Source organism: Carcharhinus amblyrhynchos, chromosome 15 (assembly GCF_965287045.1).
Source record: "Carcharhinus amblyrhynchos chromosome 15, sCarAmb.v2.hapA, whole genome shotgun sequence".
Taxonomy (NCBI): Eukaryota; Metazoa; Chordata; class Chondrichthyes; order Carcharhiniformes; family Carcharhinidae; genus Carcharhinus; species Carcharhinus amblyrhynchos.
This window is the reverse complement of record NC_137338.1, coordinates 16452846-16476420: the sequence shown is the minus strand read 5'-3', so window position 1 is coordinate 16476420 and position 23575 is coordinate 16452846. Positions and strand designations below refer to the sequence as shown.

General features: G+C 40.4%; 1 protein-coding gene across 1 annotated transcript in view; it reads right to left on the bottom strand.

Moving 5' to 3' along the window:
• The window catches only part of LOC145353514 (transmembrane protease serine 7-like), a 128776-nt gene that overhangs the window by 13500 nt on the left and 91701 nt on the right, over nucleotides 1-23575 (bottom strand). The window contains exons 22-29 of the mRNA XM_080204323.1: nucleotides 21448-21545; nucleotides 18927-19039; nucleotides 15247-15380; nucleotides 12620-12724; nucleotides 10765-10872; nucleotides 6897-7031; nucleotides 2817-3000; nucleotides 1447-1718 (exon numbers count right to left, since the gene is read on the bottom strand). Of these exons, the coding sequence (XP_080060449.1) occupies nucleotides 1447-1718; nucleotides 2817-3000; nucleotides 6897-7031; nucleotides 10765-10872; nucleotides 12620-12724; nucleotides 15247-15380; nucleotides 18927-19039; nucleotides 21448-21545 (1149 nt within the window). The remainder of the gene's footprint in view (nucleotides 1-1446; nucleotides 1719-2816; nucleotides 3001-6896; nucleotides 7032-10764; nucleotides 10873-12619; nucleotides 12725-15246; nucleotides 15381-18926; nucleotides 19040-21447; nucleotides 21546-23575) is intronic.

The window sequence follows — 23575 nt, the reverse complement described above, 5'->3', positions numbered from 1 at the left end:
CCTGATGCCCTGTGGGCAGTGCCAAGATACCCCCAGGGCCTGGACACTTTGCCCCTTTGGCAGTGCCAAGAGGCAAAGGCAGGCACTGCCAGAGTGCCCATGCCCAGGGGGCACCACACCCCTCCCCACTGCCCGACTCTCTGAGGGGCTCAGATTGCCCCCCATTCCAGCGGAGTCTCCCACTAGTTCCCCGAATGTGGGAAGCTATTCTGAACCCCGCTGGAATGAAGTACTCCTGGTGGTGTGGGAGATTCAATTTTTGATAATGAACTAATAAACATATTTAAAACATATTAAAAAAAATTCAAATTACTTACCTGCCTTCCCGCCGGTTTTCAGTGTGGTCTGACCGGCAACTGGTTCGCTGCTTTGGGAGATGGGCATGCATTCCCGGCGCATGTGCAAATCCCTGTTCAAGGCTGGCATTGTGCATCTCCCACCATGACTCGACAGAAAAGTTGCGGGTCGCGATGGGAGAATCAGGGCCAGAATTCTAATGTCATTTAGATGGCCAAGGGCCTCAGGCGTATTTCACCTTTAAATTTCCCAAGTCCCACACGATCCTGACTTGGAACAATGTTGGTTCCATTATCATTGTGTGAAAATTTCTGGAAATCCCAAGTGGCGCAGTGGGACTACCTTCATCACACAGAACCATAGCATCCGTACAGTGCAGAAAGAAGCCATCTGGCCCATCGAGTCTACATTGACTCTCTGAAAGAGCATCCCATCAAGGCCCTCCCTTCTGCTTATTATGCATCCCCGTAACCTTGTGCATTTACCATGGCTCATCCACCTAACCTACACATCTTTGGACAATAAGGGGCAATCTAGCATGGCCAATCTACTTAAACTTTGAACTGTGGAAGGAAACCCAACCAGACATGAGGGGAACATGAAAACTCTACATAATCACCAAGCCTGCAACTGCAGAGACTTAAGAAGGCAGCTCACCATCACTTTCTCAAGACAAGTAGGGATGGACAGTTAATTCTTACATTGCCAACACATTTTCTTTTTCAGATAAATCTTTCAATTATTAACAAATGTGCCAACGAAAAAAACTCAAAAAAGTAATGTATGTTTTTCCAAGCATGCAATAATAAAACTGAACATATTTCCACCACCTCCAATAGTGGACACATGCACCAAAATGTACAAATCAACATTTTATTCAGTCAGTTTATTTGTATAAGAACTATAGAATACATTTATCAATTCCACGCTCCTACCAGGGAGTGTGGATCAGGGTTATAATTGTAACCTTGATTCTCCCACACATGTCCACTTTAAGCAATATTTTTCTATTGGAGGCATGGGATTGGTGAAGTTAACTGCATATTCAACAGGAATGCTGTGTGTTTTCTCCATTATCAGAAACAATTTAAATATATTAAGTACAATTTCTCGTTTGTTGTTTTCACAGCCTTTACCAAAGCAACATACCGTCTTCTCCTAGGACTCCCCAGCCAGTGACGTAGCAGTTTGCCGTAGTACTGAAGACATGAGTACTGGCAGGTAAGCAGACAGGTTGGATTGAATCGCTGAAAAAGACTGGTGTCTTCAATTCTAACAGAGCAATGTCATAATCTGATGTGTATTCATCATATTTGGGATGAGTAACAATTCTGTTAATTGATCTAGTCACTATCCAGGAGTTCATTCGATTCATTAATCTCAAACCTAAATATGCCGTCCAAGCTGATGAAGTGGAATATCTGCAAAAATAAAGAAATTCTATTGCATAATACAAATTTGTTAATGCAGCAACCCATTAGGTTCATCTGAATAATTAAACTGTATGAATCAGGAAGGTTCAGATTTGGACATCGCTTTGTCTTGAACAAGATATTGCAGCATAAAATGGGTGATATGTGTGCTCTGAGGAGGTCCTTTGTACAGTGGCAGTGCCCCTATTTCTGGACCAAATATGGATAGAAATTCTGCTGCTACCACATCTAGTGCATCAGGAATCCTGGTGCTCCTGCCTTATAGTTTTCCATTCATTAAAGTTAATGGATCAAAGATTGTGCGCTGAGAATGTACAGCTTCTCAGTATGCATTATTGGTGTGAGGTAGAAATAATACAGCAAAACCTCCACCTTTAAAATGGAAAATAAACAGATGTAAAGTACTGAGCTTTTAGCACATGCTTGCTAAATCAAAGGTAGGGCTGGAAGAATCATAGTGTTCTTCTTAATTGTGTCCTGCCTTTAGTTTATAGAATAATGGAATGATGCAGCACAGGCAACCATTGGGCCCATTAAGCCTGTACGAGCTAGACAGTGAGGCATAGTGATATTGTCATTTGACAAGTAATCCAGATTACTGGTAATGCTCTGGGGACGGGGTTCAAATTCCACCACAGCAGATGATGAAATTTGAATTAAATAAAGGTCTGAAATTAAAAGTCTAATGATGACCATGAAACCGTTATCCTTTCGGGAAGGAATCTGCCATCCTTACCTGTCAGCCTACATGCTCCAAACCCACAGTAATGTGGTTGATTCTTAAATGCCCTCTGAAATGCAAACCGCTCAGTTCAAGGGCAATTAGGGATGGACAATAAATACTGGTCTTGCCAGTGACACCCCATCCCCTGAATGAATAAAAAAAATTCAATCTTTTTTATACTTTGGTATTAAAATTAACACAAAAATATGTCTTTTCTCTGAATAATCAAGCTTTAATGATTTATTAATTCATTGCCCAAATTACTATTAAATCACAAGAATTCTGTCTGGTCAATCTTAAATCGATGATTTATTAAGCAAATTATATTTTGAAAAGAACATTCAGGATGATAAATACCATACCGGATAGAGTCCGAATCTTGGAAGCAGTGGCCAGCTGAAACAAGCCAACGATTTGAAATAATAGTTGCTCCACATATATGTCCGTACATTCCCATCTGTAGACTAACTTGCCAAGGCCATTTCCCATTCTTGGCGTTTTCACCTCCAACTATTTTTGTTTTCTTGATTGGGCTTGTTCCACACCCTAAAACAGATTTGGGAACTTATGCTTGCATTACATTCCACCAATTAACTGAATCAAAGCAGGACTAGTCAAAAAATAAGCCCCTTCATATCAATGATTTCTGATTTCAATTTCATCCCAATAAAGCTAAAGGAATGAAGAGCTTGTCGTATGAGAAATGGTTGAGGATTCTGGGTCTGTATTCGTTGGAGTTTAGAAGGATGAGGGGGAATCTTATTGAAACTTACAGGATACTGCAAGGCCTGGATAAGGTGGATGTGGAGAAGATGTTTCCACTAGTAGAAAAAGTAGAACCAGACGGCACAATCTCAGGCTAAAGAGGCGATCCTTTAAAACAGGGACGAGGCGAAATTTTTTCAGCTAGAGAATGGTGAATCAGTGGAACTCTTTGTCACCGAAGGCTGTGGAGGCCAGGTCATTGAGACAGAGATGGTAGGCTCTTGATTAATAAAGGGATCAGGGTTATGGGGAAAAGGCAGGAGAATGGGGATGAGAAAAATATCAGCCACGATTGAATGGCTGAGTGGACTCGATGGGCCGAGTGGTTTAACTCTGTTCTTTTGTATTATGGTCTTATGGTCCAAAGAACATGTGTAATATACGATTGTTTAAATATCTTTAGCTTGTAGTTAATAACATTCAAGAAATTATTAGTAAGACTGGGGAGTTCTGTGCACCAGAATTGACTGTCCTAATATGTACTGAGCGTATACCAAACCCAACTTACGTTACAACTAAGAATATTCGCCACGAAGACATCAGTGTGATTATAATGGCTCTTTATCTACATCAGTAAGCTCGGAACAGAGACTGAGTACATTTAAATACAAAAAAATGCAACTTGTAATTTAAGTGAATGAGCTGTGGAAAGCCTAGAAAAATGGAGCAAACACTGTTCAATCTGCTCTCCCAGGATTTCTGTGACTTTTGCACTGAGGTTACGGTGAAAGAGAATGACAACCCTTATGGAAATTCACCCTTCTTCCTCTAATATTAATCCACGTTCTTTGCAAAACATGTAGAAAACGGAGTATTTTCTGCATGCCATCAGTTTCAGATTATTACACACAGATTTGATTTATTGTCACATGTATTAGCATACAGTGAAAAGTATTGTTTCTTGTGTGCTATACAAAACATACCGTACATAGGGAAGGAAAGGAGAGAGTGCAGAATGTAGTGTTACAGGTATAGCTAGGTCATAGAAAAAGATCAACTTAATGTAAAGTAGGTCCATTCAAAAATCTGCTGGCAGCAGGAAAGAAGTTGGTTGGTATGTGACCTCAGACTTTTGTATCTTTTTCCTGATGCAAGAAGATGGAAGACAGAACGTTCAGGGCGCATGGCGTCCTTAATTATGTCGGCTGCTTTGCCGAGGCAACAAGAAGTGTATTCAGAGTCAATGGATGGGAGGCTGGTTAAGGCAAATTCATTGCAAGAGGATTTGAGTACAGGAGTAAATATGTCTTGCTTGCAATCATATACAACCTTGGTAACACTGCACCTGGAGTATTGTGTATAATTTGATCCCCTATCTAAAGGGAGATATATTTGTCACAAAGGGAGTGCAACAGAGATTCACAGACTCATTCCGAGATGGTGGATTGCTTTATGAGAGATTGAGAAACTGGGCCTGTATTCTCCAAAGTTTCGAAGGTGATCTCACTGAAACTTACAAAACTCTTCCAACGTGTGACAGAATGGATGTAGATCAGATTTTTCCCCTGGCTGGTGAGTCTACAGCCAGGGATAGAATCTCAGAATAAGGGGGAGACTATTTAGTACTGAGATGAGAAGGAATTTCCTCACTCAGGGTGTGGTGAATCTTTGGAATTTCCTACCCCAGAGGACTGTGGAAGCTTAATCATTGAACACCTGCAAGAGAGAAATCAGTAAATTTCTGGAGACTAATGATATCGAGGGAGATAATGTGGGAAAGTGGTGTTGAGGTAGGTGATCAGCCGTGATCTAATTGAATGGCAAAGCAGTTTCAATGGGCTGAATGGCCTACTCCCGTTCTTATGGTGCAGACTGATTTATATTTCTTCTAGTTTTTACTTTTTCTCTGACCTTCTTGCTGTTGTGGTACTAGAGGAATTTTTAACTTCAGTTATTATATTTTCAATACATTTCTGTGATTTCTTATATTCATTCCATTGAGCCCTTTCATCATTTTGTCTGTGGAATCCACTTTAAATTAGGAGTGTTTAATTTGAACTTGCTTTTGGAGTGCACTGATCTGCTTTATTTCTTTATGCAAGGCAGTGATGTTCCTCCTGTGCCGAAAGCAGTAAGAAATAAAGGGATCTAATAAAAGGATCTAAGTTGCCAGTAAGGAGAATGCCACTGACAAAGCATATTGATTCTGTCCATCTTACAAAGTTGGGGCTACTTTGCTTTATTTTTTAAAAATTACTGATTATGTTTGGCGGCACAGTGGTTATACTGTTGCCTCACAGTGCCAGGGACCTGGGTTCGATTCTGGGCTTGGGTGACTGAAAGAATTCTGCACATTCACCCAGTGTCTGCATGGGTTTCCTCCAAATGCTCTGGTTTCCTCCCATATTCCAAAGATGTTCAGGTTAGGTTGATTATTCATGCTAAATTGCCCCTCAGTGTCCCAAGATGTGTATGTTGGGAATTAGCGGAGTAAATGTGTGGGGTTACGGGGATAGAGCAGGTGGTGGGCCCAGGTAAGATGCTCTGTTGGGAGTCAGCGCAGATTGGATCGGCCAAACAGCCGCCTTCTGCATTATAGGAATTCTATTCTATTCTATCTACTTTTGCCTAGTCAATGACCAATCTACAAAGTGTGGTGCATACAGCCTTAAAGCAATGATCCATCTATTCAATACCATATAGTCAACAGTTGGAGAGTTTGGTTTTAGTTGAGTAGGGTGATTAGAACTGTTTCTTCAAAGCCTTTTAGCTATATTACCCACAGTAATCTAGGTACTGCATGACAGGCAACCAGCTGACGATTGCACATCCAGTTATTTCAGGTTGTGAAAATCGCAGTGAAAGTCCTTAATTATCATTCTCTTTAGGAAAAGCTTTATAATCTCAAAGAACAGTATGATGAATGTTAACAGTCTGCATTACAAGATCTACCATCATTCTGATTTTATTGCATTTGTACCCCTTGGTTTTGGCTGTCAAGAATACAAATTGCATATTCTCTGAAGCTGCTTCTGATGCTAAATTAAGTAGATTTCCTGTCCCTATGATAACTTATCTCTGATGTGGAGTTGCCAGCATTGGACTGGGGTAGGCACAATAAGTAGTCTCACAATACCAGGTTAAAGTCCAACAGGTTTATTTGGTAGCATGAGCTTTTGGAGCACTGTCCTGGCTCACCTGATGAAGGGGCAGTGCTCTGAAAGCTCGTGCTACCAAATAAGTCTGTTGGACTTTAACCTGGTGTTGTGAGAATACTTACTGTGACTTATCTCAAAAGGGGTGCAAATAGTGTTATTGTTTTATGACAAAGTGGAATATTAAATTTTTAGTTCATAATTCATTCTGCTTACACCCCATTTAGAGACATGTAAACTAACAGTAAATGTATATCTAAGTCCATTATGATTACTTTGCAATATTAATACCAAATGCAATAGACATTTCTACGAAATTCTTCCATTTGCTACTTCAACATTTAAGACATACAGGTTAATGCCTTTGCTAAATTACTACCAGAATTACAAATTTAGTTTTGCTGCATAAATAATGTCACGTGAAAGGCTGTTGTGATGTAAAACAAACCATTTTGGATAACATAACAAATCTCTACAGATATTATTCACTACAGGGACTTATAAAAGCGTGTCCAACAAGATGATGACCTGATGTGCTATCATCTTTACTATGTACCACATCCACAGTCTACCTCAACATACCACAGCCTGATTCATCTGATCCATCCATGCAGTCTCTTCTCCCATCACATTCAGGATTAACCTTGTTCACACATTTTCCATTTTGGCACTTATATGATGACAAAAAACAGCCTTTATGCACCAAAGGAAAGATTGCTGATGAGAAATGGCATGGTTCAAAGTATTAGTAACCGACAGGCATTTTTCATGAAATACAAAACCTTTCTGCAGAGCTTTTATAGGGGCATCACAGCATCACTTAGAATCTTGCCATGCACACAAAATACTTGTCACACATAAATTAAATGAAAACACAGTTCAATAGCTACATCTACAGGGAAACTCAGAAACATCAGCCAAAAGGAAAAACTTCAATTTTGCCTGCTTCAACGTTGTTCTTCAACATTTCAAGAATACTTTTACAAATTCGATTAAAGTAACTTTCCTGACATCTATCATTTATGAAGTAATTATTAACCTAGTTGTGAATAAATTGGAGCATTTAATCATAACTACAGTACAGCTCTCCACGCTACCTGCTAGAGTAAATAAATGGAGACTCTAGCTGCATGCAGTCAGCCAGTAACACTCTTTTACACCACTATATTCAGTATCAGCAGTTCTTTTATACACGGTTTCAGCAATCTTCATGCTCATATAAGAATTTACTTTATGTCCAGAAATTAGAATATTAAATTTGCAGCAAAAATAATTACTCATGCATCTTAAACTTGTTGATATTCCCTTTCCTAGGCATGTATTTTTTTTCCCTATGAGACTCCTGCACAATTTTCCATTAACTTTCAGGAGAATACTATGTTCTTTGTACAAAGCAAATTGAAACATCTATTCTGTGGAATGGAATTTGGTCTCAACCAACCCACTGAAAAGTAAAACAAAAAGACTCAAATTTATATATTCCATTTTTATGACCTCAAGGTATCCCAAAGCACTTCATAGTCAATGAATTACTTTTGAAATGTGCTTACTGTTATAATGTTGGGATTGAAAGTTAATTTGTGCACGGTCTGTTTCCACACATAGCAATGAGATAAATAATCAGTTAGTCTGTTTCAGGTGTTGGTTGCTAGATTGCGAAAAGCTTCCCTGCTCTTCTTTGAATATTTCCGATTGTTCTTATATATCTACCTGAGAGAGCAAACAGACCTTGGTGTGACATCTCACCTGAAAAGCAGCAGTTCCAACAGTACAGCATTCCTGCAGCACTGCACTGATTTGTCAGCCTAGATTATGGCTGACTTTATTGATTACAGGGTCAGTTTTAAGTCAATCCATTTTACTTTACACTGCATTTATCTGAATGCTTAAAACAAGCTCAAAAATGCTTTTTAATGCATCAACAATCATCCTACTGAAACATCATGCCTCACGAAGGAGATTATCTAGATCAGAGCCCTGACCTAAAGCATATTCAATGACATATTATAAACAACTTTTAAATGGTTTACTTCCATATATGAACCTCTCTGGCAAGCAACAATATTTAGGCTGTTTACTAAATGATTGTGTATAAAGAAAAGGTAGTGGGTTATTTTGTAACATTGCTTTCCATTGATCTTATATTTATACTTTAGTTCATATTTTTCTTGACTTATTAGAGTCTACTATCAAGGATTTCATAACTCAGCATTTGGAAGGCAATTGGACTAATTCAACATGGATTTGCAAAAGGGAAATCATGCTTGGTGAATCTACTGGAATTCTTTGACGGTATAACTAGTAAACTGAGGACTAGTAGACTGAGGACAACCAGTGGATGTGGTTTATTTAGACTTTCAGAAGGCTTTCGACAAGGTCCCATAGAACAGACTACGATATAAAGTTAAAGCATATGGGATTGCAGGTAATACCTTCAGATGGATAGAAAGCTGGTTAGCAGATAGGAAGCAAAGAGTTGGCATTAATAGGTCTTTTTCTGATTGGCAGTCAGTGACTAGTCGGGTTCCACAGGGATCTGTGCCAGGACCCCAACTTTTCACATTATACATTAATGCTTTGGAAGATGAAACTAAATGTATTATTTCTAAATTTGCTGATAATACGGAGTTGGGTGGGAGGATGTGTTGTAAGGAGAATGGAGAGATGCTTCAGCATGATTTTGACAAGCTGAGTATGTGAGCACATGTGTAGCAAATGAAGTATAAAGTGGATAAATGTGAGGTTATCCACTTTGGTAGAAATAACGAGAAGACAGATTATTATTTGAATGGGTGTAAGTTCAGAGAGGTGGATACACAGCGAGACCTTGGTTCCTCGTGCATCAGTCACTGAAAGTAAGCGCACAGTACAGCAGGCAGTAAATAAGGCAAATGGTATTTTGGCCTTCATAGCAAGGGGATTTGATTTTAGGGCGGGGTGGGGATGTTTTGCTCCAATTGTACAAGGCGTTGATGAGGCTACACCGGGAGTATTATGTGCAGTTTTGGTGTCCTTATCTGAAGGAGGGTATCCTTGCAGAGGGAGTACAGCAAATGTTTACCAGGCTGATTCCTGGGATGGCAGATCTGTCACATGAGGAGAGATTAAGTCGGTTAGGATTATGTTTACTGAAGTTCAGAAGGGTGAGAGAGGATCTCATAGAAATTTATAAAATTCTAACAGGATTAGACAGGGTAGATTCAGAAAGAATGTTCCCAATGGTGGGGGAGTGCAGGTAAAGGGGTCATAGCTTCAGGATCTTTTAGAACAGGGGTGAGCAGAAATTTCTTCACTCAGACAGTGACAAATGTGAGAAATTCACTATCACAGAAAGTTGTTGAGGTCAAAACATTGTCTGATTTCAAGAACAAAATTAAGTATAGCTCTTGGACCTAAATGGATCAAATGATATGGGGTTGGGTGGGGGGAAGGGTGAGGGGGGTGGACTAGGATCTTGAATTCAATGATCCATCCATGATCAAAATGAACGGCAGAGCAGGCTCAAAGGGCTGAATGGCCTACCCCTGCTTCTAGTTTCTATGTTTATATAATAAATAGCTTCTTTAAATCTTTAAATACAAATTATAGTTATTATTAATTTCTGGTTGATCTACATTCCCAATAAGTTATTAGGTTAGATTTGGGCAAAGTTGTTATTGTTGAGTTATTCAATGCACTCTACTGCCTTTTCTTAAAATGTCATAATTTTATCACAAATTAAATCCTCTGCCAATTATTCTGGATGACAATGTGCCATGCTGTGCACAAAACTAAAACATTGCTTTTCTTCAATCCACTGCATTGCGTACAATAGCGCACATAACATCATAGACTTGAAGTTATTGCTTTTGATATTCTTGTGGTAAGGATTATTAATTTATAAATTAAAATTATGAACAACAATGCTCAGATACTGCATACTTGTAGTTTCTATAGAATTATCACTCATGATGACTGATGCTGACAAAAGCTACCCGTGAAATCTAATTCACAATGTTTATTCAGTTAAGAGTTTCACAAACTATCTTTTTTTATTCAACTGGAAGTTAGCATAGCTCAAAGATGTATTTGTCAAGTTATGCATACATTGAAGAAAATTATTTTTTGAAGTATTCAGGGTGGCAGAGTGGTCAGCACTGCTGCCTCACAGTGCCATGGACACCTTGGGCAACAGGCTGTGTGGAGTTTGCATGTTCTCTGTGTCTGCATTGGTTTCCTTTGGTGTCTCAGTTTCCTCCCACAGTCCAAAGGTGTGCAGCTTAGGTGGACTGGCCATGCTAAATTACCCCATACTTTCCCAAGATATATAGGTTTGAGGGATTAGCATGGTAAATACACAGGGTTACAGGGTAAACCTAGGTATGATCGGTAGGCCGACTGACCTCCTTCCTCACTGTAGGGATTCTATGATTAGAACATAAATGGTGGACATCAGATTAAAAGCACTTACCCGCTCTTGTACAGTTCAGTTCATCACTTTCATCTCCACAATCATTTATTCCATCACAAATAGATCCATGGAGAATGCAGTTTCCATTTGGACACGTGAAATAACAAGCTACAATTTTTGCAAAGACAATAATAGACAATTTGTTAGCATTTGCAACAACAGAACTGGAAGTAAAGAACCAAAACCAAAAGAAGTGCAAAATTATTCAGGGCGCGTTTACCCATCTTAATGAAACCTTGAGGTTATCATCAAAGGTTTGTGTTAGTGCAATGAAAAATTGGGAGAGATTTAAACTATCACACAAGTCAAGATCTAACCCTCTGCTTGCAGACAAATAAGTAAGAGTTCAAGTAGAAAAGGCCACGATAAAGGCAAATGGGTTTTTGGATTTTTCAGAAGCAGCATTGAATTCAGAGATTGAATATAGAAATAGGGATGAATTTGTGCAAGACGTCATGTAGGCCACACTTAGAACGCAGCAATGGGAAGTCCAGTATGGAAAGAATACAGTCATGATTCAGTATAATTTCCACCAGGAATGAAGAGCTATAGTCGTTAAGCAATGTTTGAAGAATTGTGACAATTATATTAGGTGTCATAGGGAGTTAAAGTTATAAAAAAGATTTGATACAAAAAGAAGTTATGCACTGGGGGCAATTTTGAACCCTGGTAGCTGTCAGCGAGAACAGCGGCGTGGGCAGAAAATTCAGCCAGAATTGTAAACATGATTTTTGACGGTGAGGTCACAATTTCCAATTTTCTCAATGAGAAATCTGCTGCACAAGGCCAGGAACTTCATTTAAGTACATTATAATATCATTAGCACACTCTCCCTACAGGACATCCCCTACCCCCAATGAATGTTCAGCAATTTACAATAGCCGTATAAAAAGAAGAACCTAGCTGGCGCCCTCACTTCAGAGAAGATATCCGAGGTGAGCGCTCAGGGTGCATCCAGGGTGCCAGGCGCAGAGAGGGCAATGGAGAGGACATGTGGACCCAGATAAGCTCAATCAGTATTGGCATCTTGGTGATGGGGAGCGGTGGGCATGAATTGTAATGATAGGTTATAGAGGTCTGGCTACCAGGGATTGGTATATAGGTGGCTCTTCCAGTTGGAAGGCTTGTTTAATCTGCAGTCCATGTGAGTTTTGGAAAATAAGGGTGCCCTGTAAGGATGAAGTTGAGAGTCTAATTGAAATCTTCACATGAATCAGGATTGCCTCGCCTGCCACAGAGGGAAGCCAATTGTCTGATCAGCTTCCTGGCCCTTCCTTGATAAGTCAATTGTGTCAGTTAAGAAAGTATTACAATGCATGAATGTGCCAATGATTAGAACCCAAGTTTTAACCCCTTGTACGCATAGTACTCCCCCACCCTATCCCCCGAATCCGTCCCCACGCTAAGCATTGAACTCCAAGGCTCATACTCATATCTACAGAATGGAGTGATAACACAGGAGGAAGCATCAACTTGTTACCTGGTGAGGTTACAACACTGGTTCACTGAATTCACTCAACTGCCCTAACCCCTCACCCTTGGGAAGCACATGGACTGCTGAGACTCTCAAGGTTGAAAGGTATGGGGAAGTAGCTATTGTGTGATAGAGGACAGTGAGGTTTAGTGGAAAGACAATCACATAGCAGGATGCACGTAGGTGGATCTTATAAATTCTTTTATGACTAATAGCACCTCACAAATTGCATATTTCATCTCACTTCTCATTATGTATTAAGTTTGCACTTCATGTTATTTTTAAATGCAATTCCAATTATGCACTGTTTTATTGGTATTTTACAATTTGGTTGGAGTAAATAAAGGACTGTTCATATGAAAAGTAAGTGGGAAAACTTACTGCACTTGGTTTCATCGCTGCCATCCAGACAATCTCTCCATCCATCACAATGGCTCTTTGAAGAAATACATGATCCATCCTTGCACTTAAATTGGTTTGGGCATGCTAATTAAACAATAAATTCAGTAATTCTGGTAAAAATAAATTATTGATTTTCCCCAAAATAAAATTTGCAGTAGGCAGTACATAATATGAATTTATACAATAGACTTTCTCCAAGGTCTAGTATGGCATTAAGGTCCTTAATTTTGTCACGGTGTTCAAGTGTTTCAAATCCTGAAACCATTTTAGTATTAAGCAATGTCAGATGTGGTTATCAGCAACACAATTAAGGACACAGTAAATCTTTATCTTCTGCCTCATAATCAATCTTAGAAGAGTGCACTGCTCTGGTGCCTTTCCGTTTTCCCATCATCTACCATGTAGCCTCTGAGTGAATTGTAAAATTAGGGATTGTTTTCTGTAGCCATGTGCATCAGGGGTTGGTGCAAACCAGCTAAAATTAACCTCAGCAAGTACAGATGGAGGAAACTTTCATGCTATCATTCTGGGTTGGATTTAAATCCACATCCAAGCAATGAAAAACAATTTTGTAATTGTCAGTAGATTCAGTTGGCAATGCAAACGTGTTTTTATTACAGCAGCAGCACTGGCTCAGTTGGTTATCACTCTCGTCTCTGTCAGAAAGTGTGTGATCCAAGAACTAAAATTGGCAGCAAAAATTGCATTTGTCTTAATCACAGGGGTCAAGCCATTCCATTCAGTAAAACATTCAGGATTGGCCTGAATTATATTTGATTGTTGAAGTTAACAGACCGTTGCTTAAAAGCATGCCCTCAGTGTGAATTCCACAAGAGTTGTGTGGTGGTTACTTCCACCAATAAGTAGCTTTTTCTCTTTGTGTTGGTTCTCACAGAACCTGTTGTAGACACAGTTTGGCAGCAATGTTCTTCAGGACTTGGTCAGCTCAATCAGTAGTGATGGACATTGAACTCCCCCATCGACAGCCCATTCTGCATCCTTGCCACTGTCTGCTTCTTCCAGTGGTGAGTGATCTGGTACCTTTGCAGAGTGGCTGCTAAAGTCAGTATGGCAAATGTCTGAGCTTCTATGTCAGCAATGCATGCTGCCATAGTAATGCTGAGCTTCTGTAGCAGCAGGTTGTGCCACAATGGAAGTTATCATAAAATGCTCCATCCTGATGAGTATAATCATTTGACCGCATGGATTTGGTATGGATGGTCTGCATATGCTCTGTGCAAAGCCTCAAATCCAATTGGCATGGACATACTCAGAAATCGCTCCCCACTGTAATATTGAATAGATACCTGGAAGTTTTCCTAGCCCAAGGAGCAAAAGGATGCATCACCTTCTCTCCACTACCTGGACCATTGGAAAATATTAGTGTCTGCTCACTCCCTCCTTCAATCATTTGCTGATCATGGAGGAATGCTGATTCATAAACAGAGGGAATTGGTAATCAGTAGGAGATTTCCTTGTTCATATTTGAGTTGATGCCATTCGACTCCCGGGGCTGCTCCCTCCTGACTGTACTCCACTGTGCTGGTGGAACAAGACATACTCAGGGCAAGTGACGGAAGGGTCAGGGCTGGAAGTTTTAATCAGTCGGTCAGGCAGCTGCTGGACTAGTTTGTGGAACAGCTCTCTCAATTTTGAGACATCTCCAAGTGTTGAATGAGGACAACTTTGCACGATTGACAGGGCAGAATATACTTTTGTCATGTTCCCCTCTGGTGCCTAGACTGATGTCAAATGATCCACCCTTCTATAGTTTTCACAACAGTTTTGTCACGACCGAGTGGCTTGCCAGGCCATTTTGGAGGACTTTGGGTCTGGAGTCACATTTGGCGAGGACAGCAGATTTGTTTCATTGAAGGACATTGATGAAACAGGATGTTTATGACAATCAAATCGTTTCATGGTCACCATTACTTTTTATTGATCCTAATCTTTGATTTCAGATTTATTTAATTAATTAAATGTAAATTATTAACTGCCATGGTGAGATCTGAACTCATATTGCCAAATCATTAGTCCAGGCCTTTGGATTACTATTTCAGTAGCATAACCCCTATGCTATCATATTTGATATACAAAAAATGCACTACTATAATTCTTCAAGGCTCAGAAACAGTTCAATGCATAAGTAAAAGCATTGCAACTGGACCATGTTATCATGTATTTAAATTAGCTCAGCTCACGTTTGACGTGATGCCATTAAGAGTCCTGGGGCTGCTCCCTCCTGACTGCACTCCACTGTTTTAGTGGAACAGGACATACTCAGGGCAAGTGATGGACGGGTCAGGGATATTGGCTGGAAGTTTTAATCAGTGGGTTAGGCTGCTGCTGGACTAGCAGATTTCAGGTAGGGCCAAACATAGAAGGGAATTTGAAAGGGGGCTGTGCTTTGGAGCAGAAGACCGCTGCATAGATTTCAGCTCTATTCTGCTGCCAAAAAATGATCACATGTTGAAATTAGGGAAAAGCTAGCATAGATATCTACTCCAATGTGTTTGGATTAACATAAATTTTTAAATAAAGTGTAATTTTTAAAATAAAGTATAATTCCTGCAAATCAATACTTAAGAATAACAATTTCAGCTTACGGTCCTCATAGCTGAAGGCTTTGTACTCCAAGTAAAATCCTTTGTAGGTGACTGATTGATCAGAGTGAAACTTAACTTTAACAGATCTTCCATAAATCTTGCTGAAGCCATCCTCAGTTATTCGATTACAGTATCTAGAAAAGGAAAGTTATGATTAAATACAATTCAGCAAGTTACTGTGCTGTAAATGCAGTAATTTTGGACGTATAATGGGCCTGTCTCCTATTAGTGTGTTAAAATATAATCGGATTATTTCTAAGTTAAATCAAGTGGATGGTTGGTAGTTTAGATCCAAGTGGGTAAAAACTTCACATGGACTTATTCTCAATGGTCTCAAAATAAGGGGGGGAGCAGATTTAGGATTGAGTTGAAGAGGAGCTTCTTCACCCAAGGGTTGTGAGTCTGTGGAATTCTCTGCTCAGTGAAGCACCTCATTGAATGTTTTTAAGGCAAAGGCAGATTTTTGAACAGTAAAGGAATTAAGGGTTTATGGTGAGCAGGCTGGTAAGTGGAGCTGAGTCCACAAAAAGATCAACTATGATCTCATTGAATGGCGGAGCAGGCTCAAGAGGGCCAAACGACCAACTCCTGCTCCTAGTTCTTATGTTCTCATTGTGATGGCTTTGACATACTTCTGCCAGCTCATCTTCAGGTTTTACAGTTATCACTGAAAAAATCTTCAAAATTGAATGAAACCACCAACGGTGAAACACCTAACAATAATGTTGATAGCTGGGAAAAATAACCACTTTTATTAAGTTTTGCTGATGTTTTTGCATTGTACACTGGATATGTTTCTAACAACTCCTGTTTCTGTACCTACTCTATTTGAAAGCTGAAATCGATCTAAACCAAACTGCAGTGAAGCAAGAACTATCAGTGAGATTATTTCAATCGAAGTGCCTGACCCAGGAAAATTATCTCCAAAACAATCAATATCAATGTAGAAAAGAGCAATATTTTGTGCAACTAGAACTCTTTGATTTAAGAAAAGGGAAAAGAACAATTATGATCTCCTTTATGTCACCAGTGATGAACATGATAGTTTGAAATGATGACAGAACCCTGTCACAGATAGTGTGGAAGAATACACTTATATGAGGCAAGCAGCTTATCAGAACGTTATATTAATTTGGGACAATGACCGGTCATCCTGTTTGGTTTAGTTTGTGCAATTGTGAATCAACTCTCGACCAATCAATATAAAATCATTTGTAGGCAAATTGAAATGTTTTCCCATCAAACAATGCTTAGGAATGGGGGTAATTTTCAACCAGTTCTTGGAGCTGCAATTGAGACAAAGGCTTTACAGATTCGTCTGACACCCTTTCATTAATATGGTTTAACATGGTTTACCAAAGCTTGTACTAAAGTCTCCAGGAGATGGCACTGCTGACTGCTCACTCTGTGAAAAAGGTACAGAAGACAAATCTCGTCTGACACCTCCAAGGATAAAGATAGATTTGTGTTTATAAAGCCCTTTTGTGACCATAGAACATCCCGAAGTGCTTTATAAAGAATTAAGTACTTTTCATAGAAATTATAGAATCCTCCAATGCCTGTACTGGCAACAATCCCACCCAGACCCTATTCCCATAACGCCTGCTAATCCCTCTGACTCAAAGGGGTAATTTAGAATGGTCAATCAACCTAAATTGCTTTTGAATTGTCACTGTTGCAATATAGGAAATGCAACAGCCAATTTGCAGACAAGCACCCACAGACAGCACACTGATAATATTTGGATAATATATCTTTGTTAATTTTGTTCAGGCATAAATAGTGGCCAAGACACCAGAGAGAGCTTCCCTGCTTGCCGTTGAATAATGCCATGCGATTTTTTTATGTCCAACTGAGAGAGTAAATGGGCCTCACTTCAACACCTCATCCTAAAAACAGCACTTCCAACAGTATAGCATTCTCTTCAATTACTCAACTCTGGTGTGGGACTTGAACTCAAAACCTTCTGACTTCAGGGTAAGTAAGTTACCATTGAGCCACAATATGTGCTTATTTTCTCAGCTTGCCCCACATCATTATGTTAAAAGGCCTCATCACCCGTAATCCATCGAGTTCCTCCAGTGCAGAAGGAGGCCATTCAGCCCATCGAGTCTGCACCGACTATGACAGAGTATCTTACTCAGGCCTCTCCCTATCATACAATCCCTACAGTGCAGAAAGGGGCCACTTGGCCCATCGAGTCTGTACCAACCATAATCCCACCTAGCCCCTATCCCCATTTATTCACTCTGCTAGTCCCCCTGACACTTAGTGGCAATTTAGCATAGCCAACCAACCTAACCTGCACATCTTTGGACTGTGGGAGGAAACCGGAGCACCCAGAGGAAGCCCACGCAGACACAGGGAGAAAGTGCAAACTCCACACAGAGAGTGACCCAAGCTGGGAATCGAACCAGATCCCTGGCACTATGAGGCAGCAGTGGTGACCACTGTGCCATCGTGCTGCCCTATCCTGGTAACTCCATGTATTTACCATCTAACCTACATATCTTCGGACAGTAGGGGACAATCTATCAAGGCCAATCACCTAACCCTCACATTCCTGGACTGTGGGAGGAAACCGGAGCACCCAGAGGAAACCCATATGGACACACAGAGAATGTGCAAACTCCACACAGACAGTGACCCAAAACTGGAATTGAATCTGGGTCCCTGGAGCAGTGACGCAGCAGTACTAACCACTCCTTTTCCTTCCCAATTCCTATTTCTGCTCTAATTGCTACTCACTCATTCTGTGAAGCGCAAAATGATTGAATCATTCATTTTCAGAGCTGGTTCAACCACATAAAACTCCACTGGGCCTCATCCTCCTGTGCCAAAACTACCCATTACTCTAGGATGAGCTTCAAGGGCATGTATAAATCCAGGGTCCTCCCAACCATCTCCTTCAATTCTCTCCCCTGTCCCGTTAAGGAGCGAGAGGAAGTACCTTCAAGGGCGTGCAATTTGCACATTTGGCAGCAATCCTCTCGAAGATAGTACCCCACCCCTTTTATCCTATCCATCTATTCTATAAAAGACAGCAGCCTATTTCCTCACCCTCCTTCTTAAACTGTCCAATATCTGACTGCTTAAGGATTTAGTTTACTCCAGAATCCCTGGATGTTCCTGCAGTCCTGGTAGTGCCCACTAATGCGCTCTTGGTACTGCTGGGGCTGCTGGAAGGTGGGACTTCCTTCCAATTGAGGGGTAGAAGTCCCGCACTTTGCCTCCACACAGTGCATTATGGCTACAGAGTGGTCTGGCATCAAACTAGTTGGCTCCATGCCAACTTTACTTCCAGTGGAGGAGGTGGCAAGCCGTTTACCATCCCCTGTAATTTGCTGCCTCAATCCCTTAAATCTTCAAAGGACCCATTTGTTCATCCCCTTCCTTTTGTCAATTGACCAAACTCCCAAAGCCTATTGGCGGAGGGAGTGCCAGATTTACACTACACCTTAGTAGTGGAAAAAGTGCTTCCTAATTTCCCTCTTGATTGGCCTATCTCCAATTTTGTGATTGCACTCACTTATTCTTGAAGCCTTTACCAGAGGAAATAGTGTCTCTTTATCTACCCTATTCAATTCCTCTATCTTTTTAGGAATCGTGATTTGATCAAACCATTTCTTTTCACTATAGAGGCAGTCCAATAGTGTAGCTTTACATTCTGCTCATCTTACCTGATCCCTTCGATCTCCAACCAGTCCTTATCACAATTCCTTGAACCTTGGGATCCCGCTTGAATTTCCAAAACAATAACAGAAAGAGTAATAATATATCCTACAGCAGGTGTCTGTTAAGGAATGACATAACAGCTATTATATTCAACCAATCATTTATATGTTTGAATCATACAGCACAGAAGAGACCCTACGGACCATCGAGTCCGCACCGACACATTGAAAACACTGGAACTCCCACCTAATCCCATCTGCCAGAACTTGGCCCACAACCCTGAATGTTACGACATGCCAAGCACTGATCAAGATACTTTTTAAAGGATGTGAGGCAACCCACCTCCACCATGCTCCCTGGCAGCGCATTCCAGATGGTCCACACTCTCTGGGTAAAAAAAAAGTTTTCCCCATATCCCCACAAAACCTCCTGCCCATCACCTTGAACCTATAGAGCTTAGAACACTACAGTGCAGAAGCAGGCCCTTTGGCCCACCGAGTCTGCACCGACCACAATCCCACCCAGACCCCACCCCCATATCCCCACACATTTACCCACCAATCCCTCCAACCCACACATCCCAGGAGCAATTTTTAGCATGGCCAATCAACCTAACCCGCACGTCTTTGGACTGTGGGAGGAAACCGGAGCACCTGGAGGAAACCAATGCAGACACGATGAGAATGTGCAAACTCCACACAGACAGTGACCCAAGCCAGAAATCAAACCCAGGTCCCTGGAGCTGTGAAGCAGCAGTGCTAACCTCTGTGCTACCGTGCCGCCCCTATATCCCATTGTGACTGACCCTTCAACTAAGGAAAACAACTGCTCCTTATCCACTCAGTCCATGTCTCTCATAATCTTATCCACCTCCATCAGGTTGCCCTTCAGTCGTCTCTGCTCCAACAAAAACAACCCAAGCCTATCCATCTCTCTTCATAACTTACATGTTCTACCTCAGGCAGCATCATCGTGAATCTCCTTTGCAATCCCCCCTCCCCCACACAACCACCCCTTCCCCCCTCACACCTCCCCCAAACCCCCCAGTGCAATCTCAATCTTCCAATAATGTGGCAATCAGAACTGCACACAGTACTCTAGCTGTGGCCTCACCAAAGTTCTCTACAACTGCAACATGACTTCCCTGCTTTTGTAATCTATGTCTCGATTGATAAAGACAAGTGTCCCATATGCCTTTTCCACCATCCTAAGAACATGCCCTTCCACTTTCAGAGATCCACAGACATAGAACTTCCTAGTGTCCTACCATTCATTGAGTATTTTCTTGACAAATTATTCCTTCCAAAGTTCATCATCTCACACTTTTCAGGGTTAAATTCCATCCGCCACTAATCTGTCCACTTGACCATTCAGTCTATATCTTCTTGTAGCCCAAGACACTCCACCTCACTTTTAACGATTGGTCCAATCTTTGTGTCATCCGCAAGCTTACTAATCCTATCCCCCACATAATCATCAATGTCATTTATATAAGTGATGAATAATAGAGGGCCCAACACAGATCCCTGTGGTATGTCACTGGACACTGGCTTCCAGTCACTAAAGTATTCTGTCATCACCCTCTGTCTCCTACAACTGAGTCAATTTTGAATCCACTTTATCAAATTACCCTGTATTCCATGTGAATTTACCTTCTTTACAAGTCTCCCAGGTGGGACTTCATATGATTACCATCTAGGCGTAAAGCGTGACTCAGGAAATACAGTTAAATATCCAGCTATATGAGAAGAGTGGGCGGTGGGTAGTGTTGATGCCTCTGAGCCAGAAACTCCGGATTCAAGTTTCACTCTAAGACTTGAAGGCCAAGGAAGCTGCGTTCATAACATGATCAAACAGGCTGGGTGTGTCAACCTGCAAATCCTTCCAATACACTAATGGGTAGCAGAAAGACTGGGAGAGACTGCTGGTCAGCCACACTCCATTAGAGTGGCACCCCTCAAGCTATGAGCCTCTGGCAATAGACTAGTGACCTGTTCCAGGAATAATATGTGTGGAAACAGACAGAAGTCTGCTTTAGTGCACCTCTAGGTGTGGGAAGAGAATTGGAATCCAGCTGCATAGCAATCAGACTCTCAAGCAGAATACTAACAATGTCGAGATCAGGCTTTCCAAATTTCAGGATGATGGAAATCTTAACAGTCATTGAAGTTCAACGCTATTTAATTGCCTAGAAAGTGCTTTTGGACATTTGGAAATCATGAAACATTAATATAAGTGCAAGTCCTTTCCTTAGTTTATGGGCAACAACAATATTTCAAGATGAGACATTCTCTTTCGTCAGTACTTGCACTTAACTCTACGGTCCAAAGGTACAATTTTACCCTCAGGTATGTAGAAGTTATCAACAAAGAAATAACTTGAACTCAAGTTCTGCGTACTCTTATCTTCAAGATGTTGGTCAGATTTGTCTCCCATGTAAAACAATGACTTAGTCTTTTTCTTTGCAGCAGAAAAACTAGTTACTGAAAAGAGAATTTAAATCAATAAGATCTTATTGCCACTCACTGTGATAGTCCATGTGCAGTCAACTTTGGGAGGATAGTAACGAGGGTAATAAGGAGAGCTCAAGGAGCCATTCCAGGATATATGGTTACCTCCACAATCTTGTGAGGAAAAGAATCAAATTAATTTTTATCTCGAGTCATTATTTAAAGTTAACAATTACAAACTTCACATTGAATATCATTGCAGGCTAAAATCACAGAGAACATGGTTGCTTTTCCCAAACCTTCTCCGCTACACTAAGCTGATCAATCCCTCATACAAGAAGCCCAAACTGTAGGTATGAAAAATAGCAATATGCTACCATGCTAAGTGTATTTAATTATGGCTGTCCTGAAGTCAAGAACGGGAATGGGAATTTGATGAAATGAAGAGTAATGTTGGAATTTTGTCCAAAAGATGTGCGGGTTAAGTTGATTGGCCATGTTAAGTTGCCCCTTAGTGTCAGGAGGATTAGCAGGGTAAATAGGGCCTGGGCGGAATTGTTGTTAACGCAGGCTTGATGAGCCAAATGGTCTCCTTCTGCACTGTAGGGATTCTATGTTTTAACATTTCCAAATCATGCATTATTCCAAACAGATTATGCTATGGCTAATTTTATTGAAAAATCATGATGGGTGCCTCCAGTCTGTGTTGCTACTGCAGGTAATGCTGTGACAGAGCTTTTCAATGTAAAAGATGCCATAAGTGACACACTATGAATGCTTTTTATAGTAGGAATATATCACCCTGACGATTGCATTCTAACCACTGAACTCCCTTAAGCTGCTTAAAATGCATTATGATTGTTTTCTCAGCCAATATTTCCTCAGTAATTGCAATTTATTATTATTTAAATGAGAGCTTAAACAAAATAATAATACACAGCAATCTATATTTACAAGAACATGACTGCATTGATCAACTGGTTTGTCTCTTTTGCCTTAAGATTTTACAAGCAGGCCTCATCCATTTCTAAAAGCTGACCCTTTATACTTGTACCCAATACTGTGAGTTGATGAACTGAATTTGGATTGTGTGTGCACATTATACTAATTTGCCAAGATGAATCAATACCATTCAGTCACATAAACCAATGGAATAATTTTATTTAGCACTAGCACTTCTGTTCAATAGCTTTTTTTAAAAATGTTTTTTAAAAGGTACCAAATTTCAAAAGCTTTACTGATACATAATTCATAATGAGTGTTTTTAATGAGGAATTAAGTGCATTTGTGTGAAAGCACGAGATTTTCAAAAACATGATTGTTCTATATATATATCAGTTGAGTGGAGGTGTTGGCCTGGGGTACTGTCACTGGGCTAGAAATCCCAAGACCTAGGGTAATGCTCTGCGAATCTGGGTTTGAATCCCACAATGGCAGACAGTGAAATTTGAGTTTAATAAAAATCTGGAATTAAAAGTCTAATGATGACCATGAAACCATTGTCGATTGTCATAAAAATCCATCTGGTTCACTAATGTCCTTTAGGGAAAGAAATCTGCTAGCGTTACCTGCTCTGACTTCTATGTAACTCCAGATACAAATCAATCCCCTCTGAGAAAGCTAGCACGAGGAGGCATGGCTTTAAATTAAGGGGGGGTAGTTATAGGACGGATGTCAGGGGTAGGTTCTTTACCCAGAGGGTGGTGAGGGATTGGAATGCCCTGCCTGCTGCAGTTGTAAATGCGCCTAGTTTGGGGGCGTTTAAGAGATCCGTGGATAGGTTTATGGACGAAAAGGGATTGGTTTAGATTAGTGGGTCATTGTTTTTTTAACTGGTCGGCGCAACATCGTGGGCCGAAGGGCCTGTTCTGCGCTGTAATGTTCTATGTTCTATGTTTCTATGTTCTATGAAATAGCCTAGCAACCAACTCAATTAAAGGGCAATCAGGGATGGACAATGAATATTATAGATTTTGTTTTAGAAAATAGTTCAGAAAGTACATTTGCATCAGAAAGTGGATAGAGACTAGAATTATAGAAGTGATGAGAGAAAAATATTAGAAGACATGAGAAAGAATTTTTTTGAGAGACTACATATTAATGTTAAATTTTCAAAAACAATAATTGAATTTTAAATCAACTACTTAATCAACTGTGGCAACCAATAATGGCAATTATTAATTCTCTATGATTGAAACAGAAGA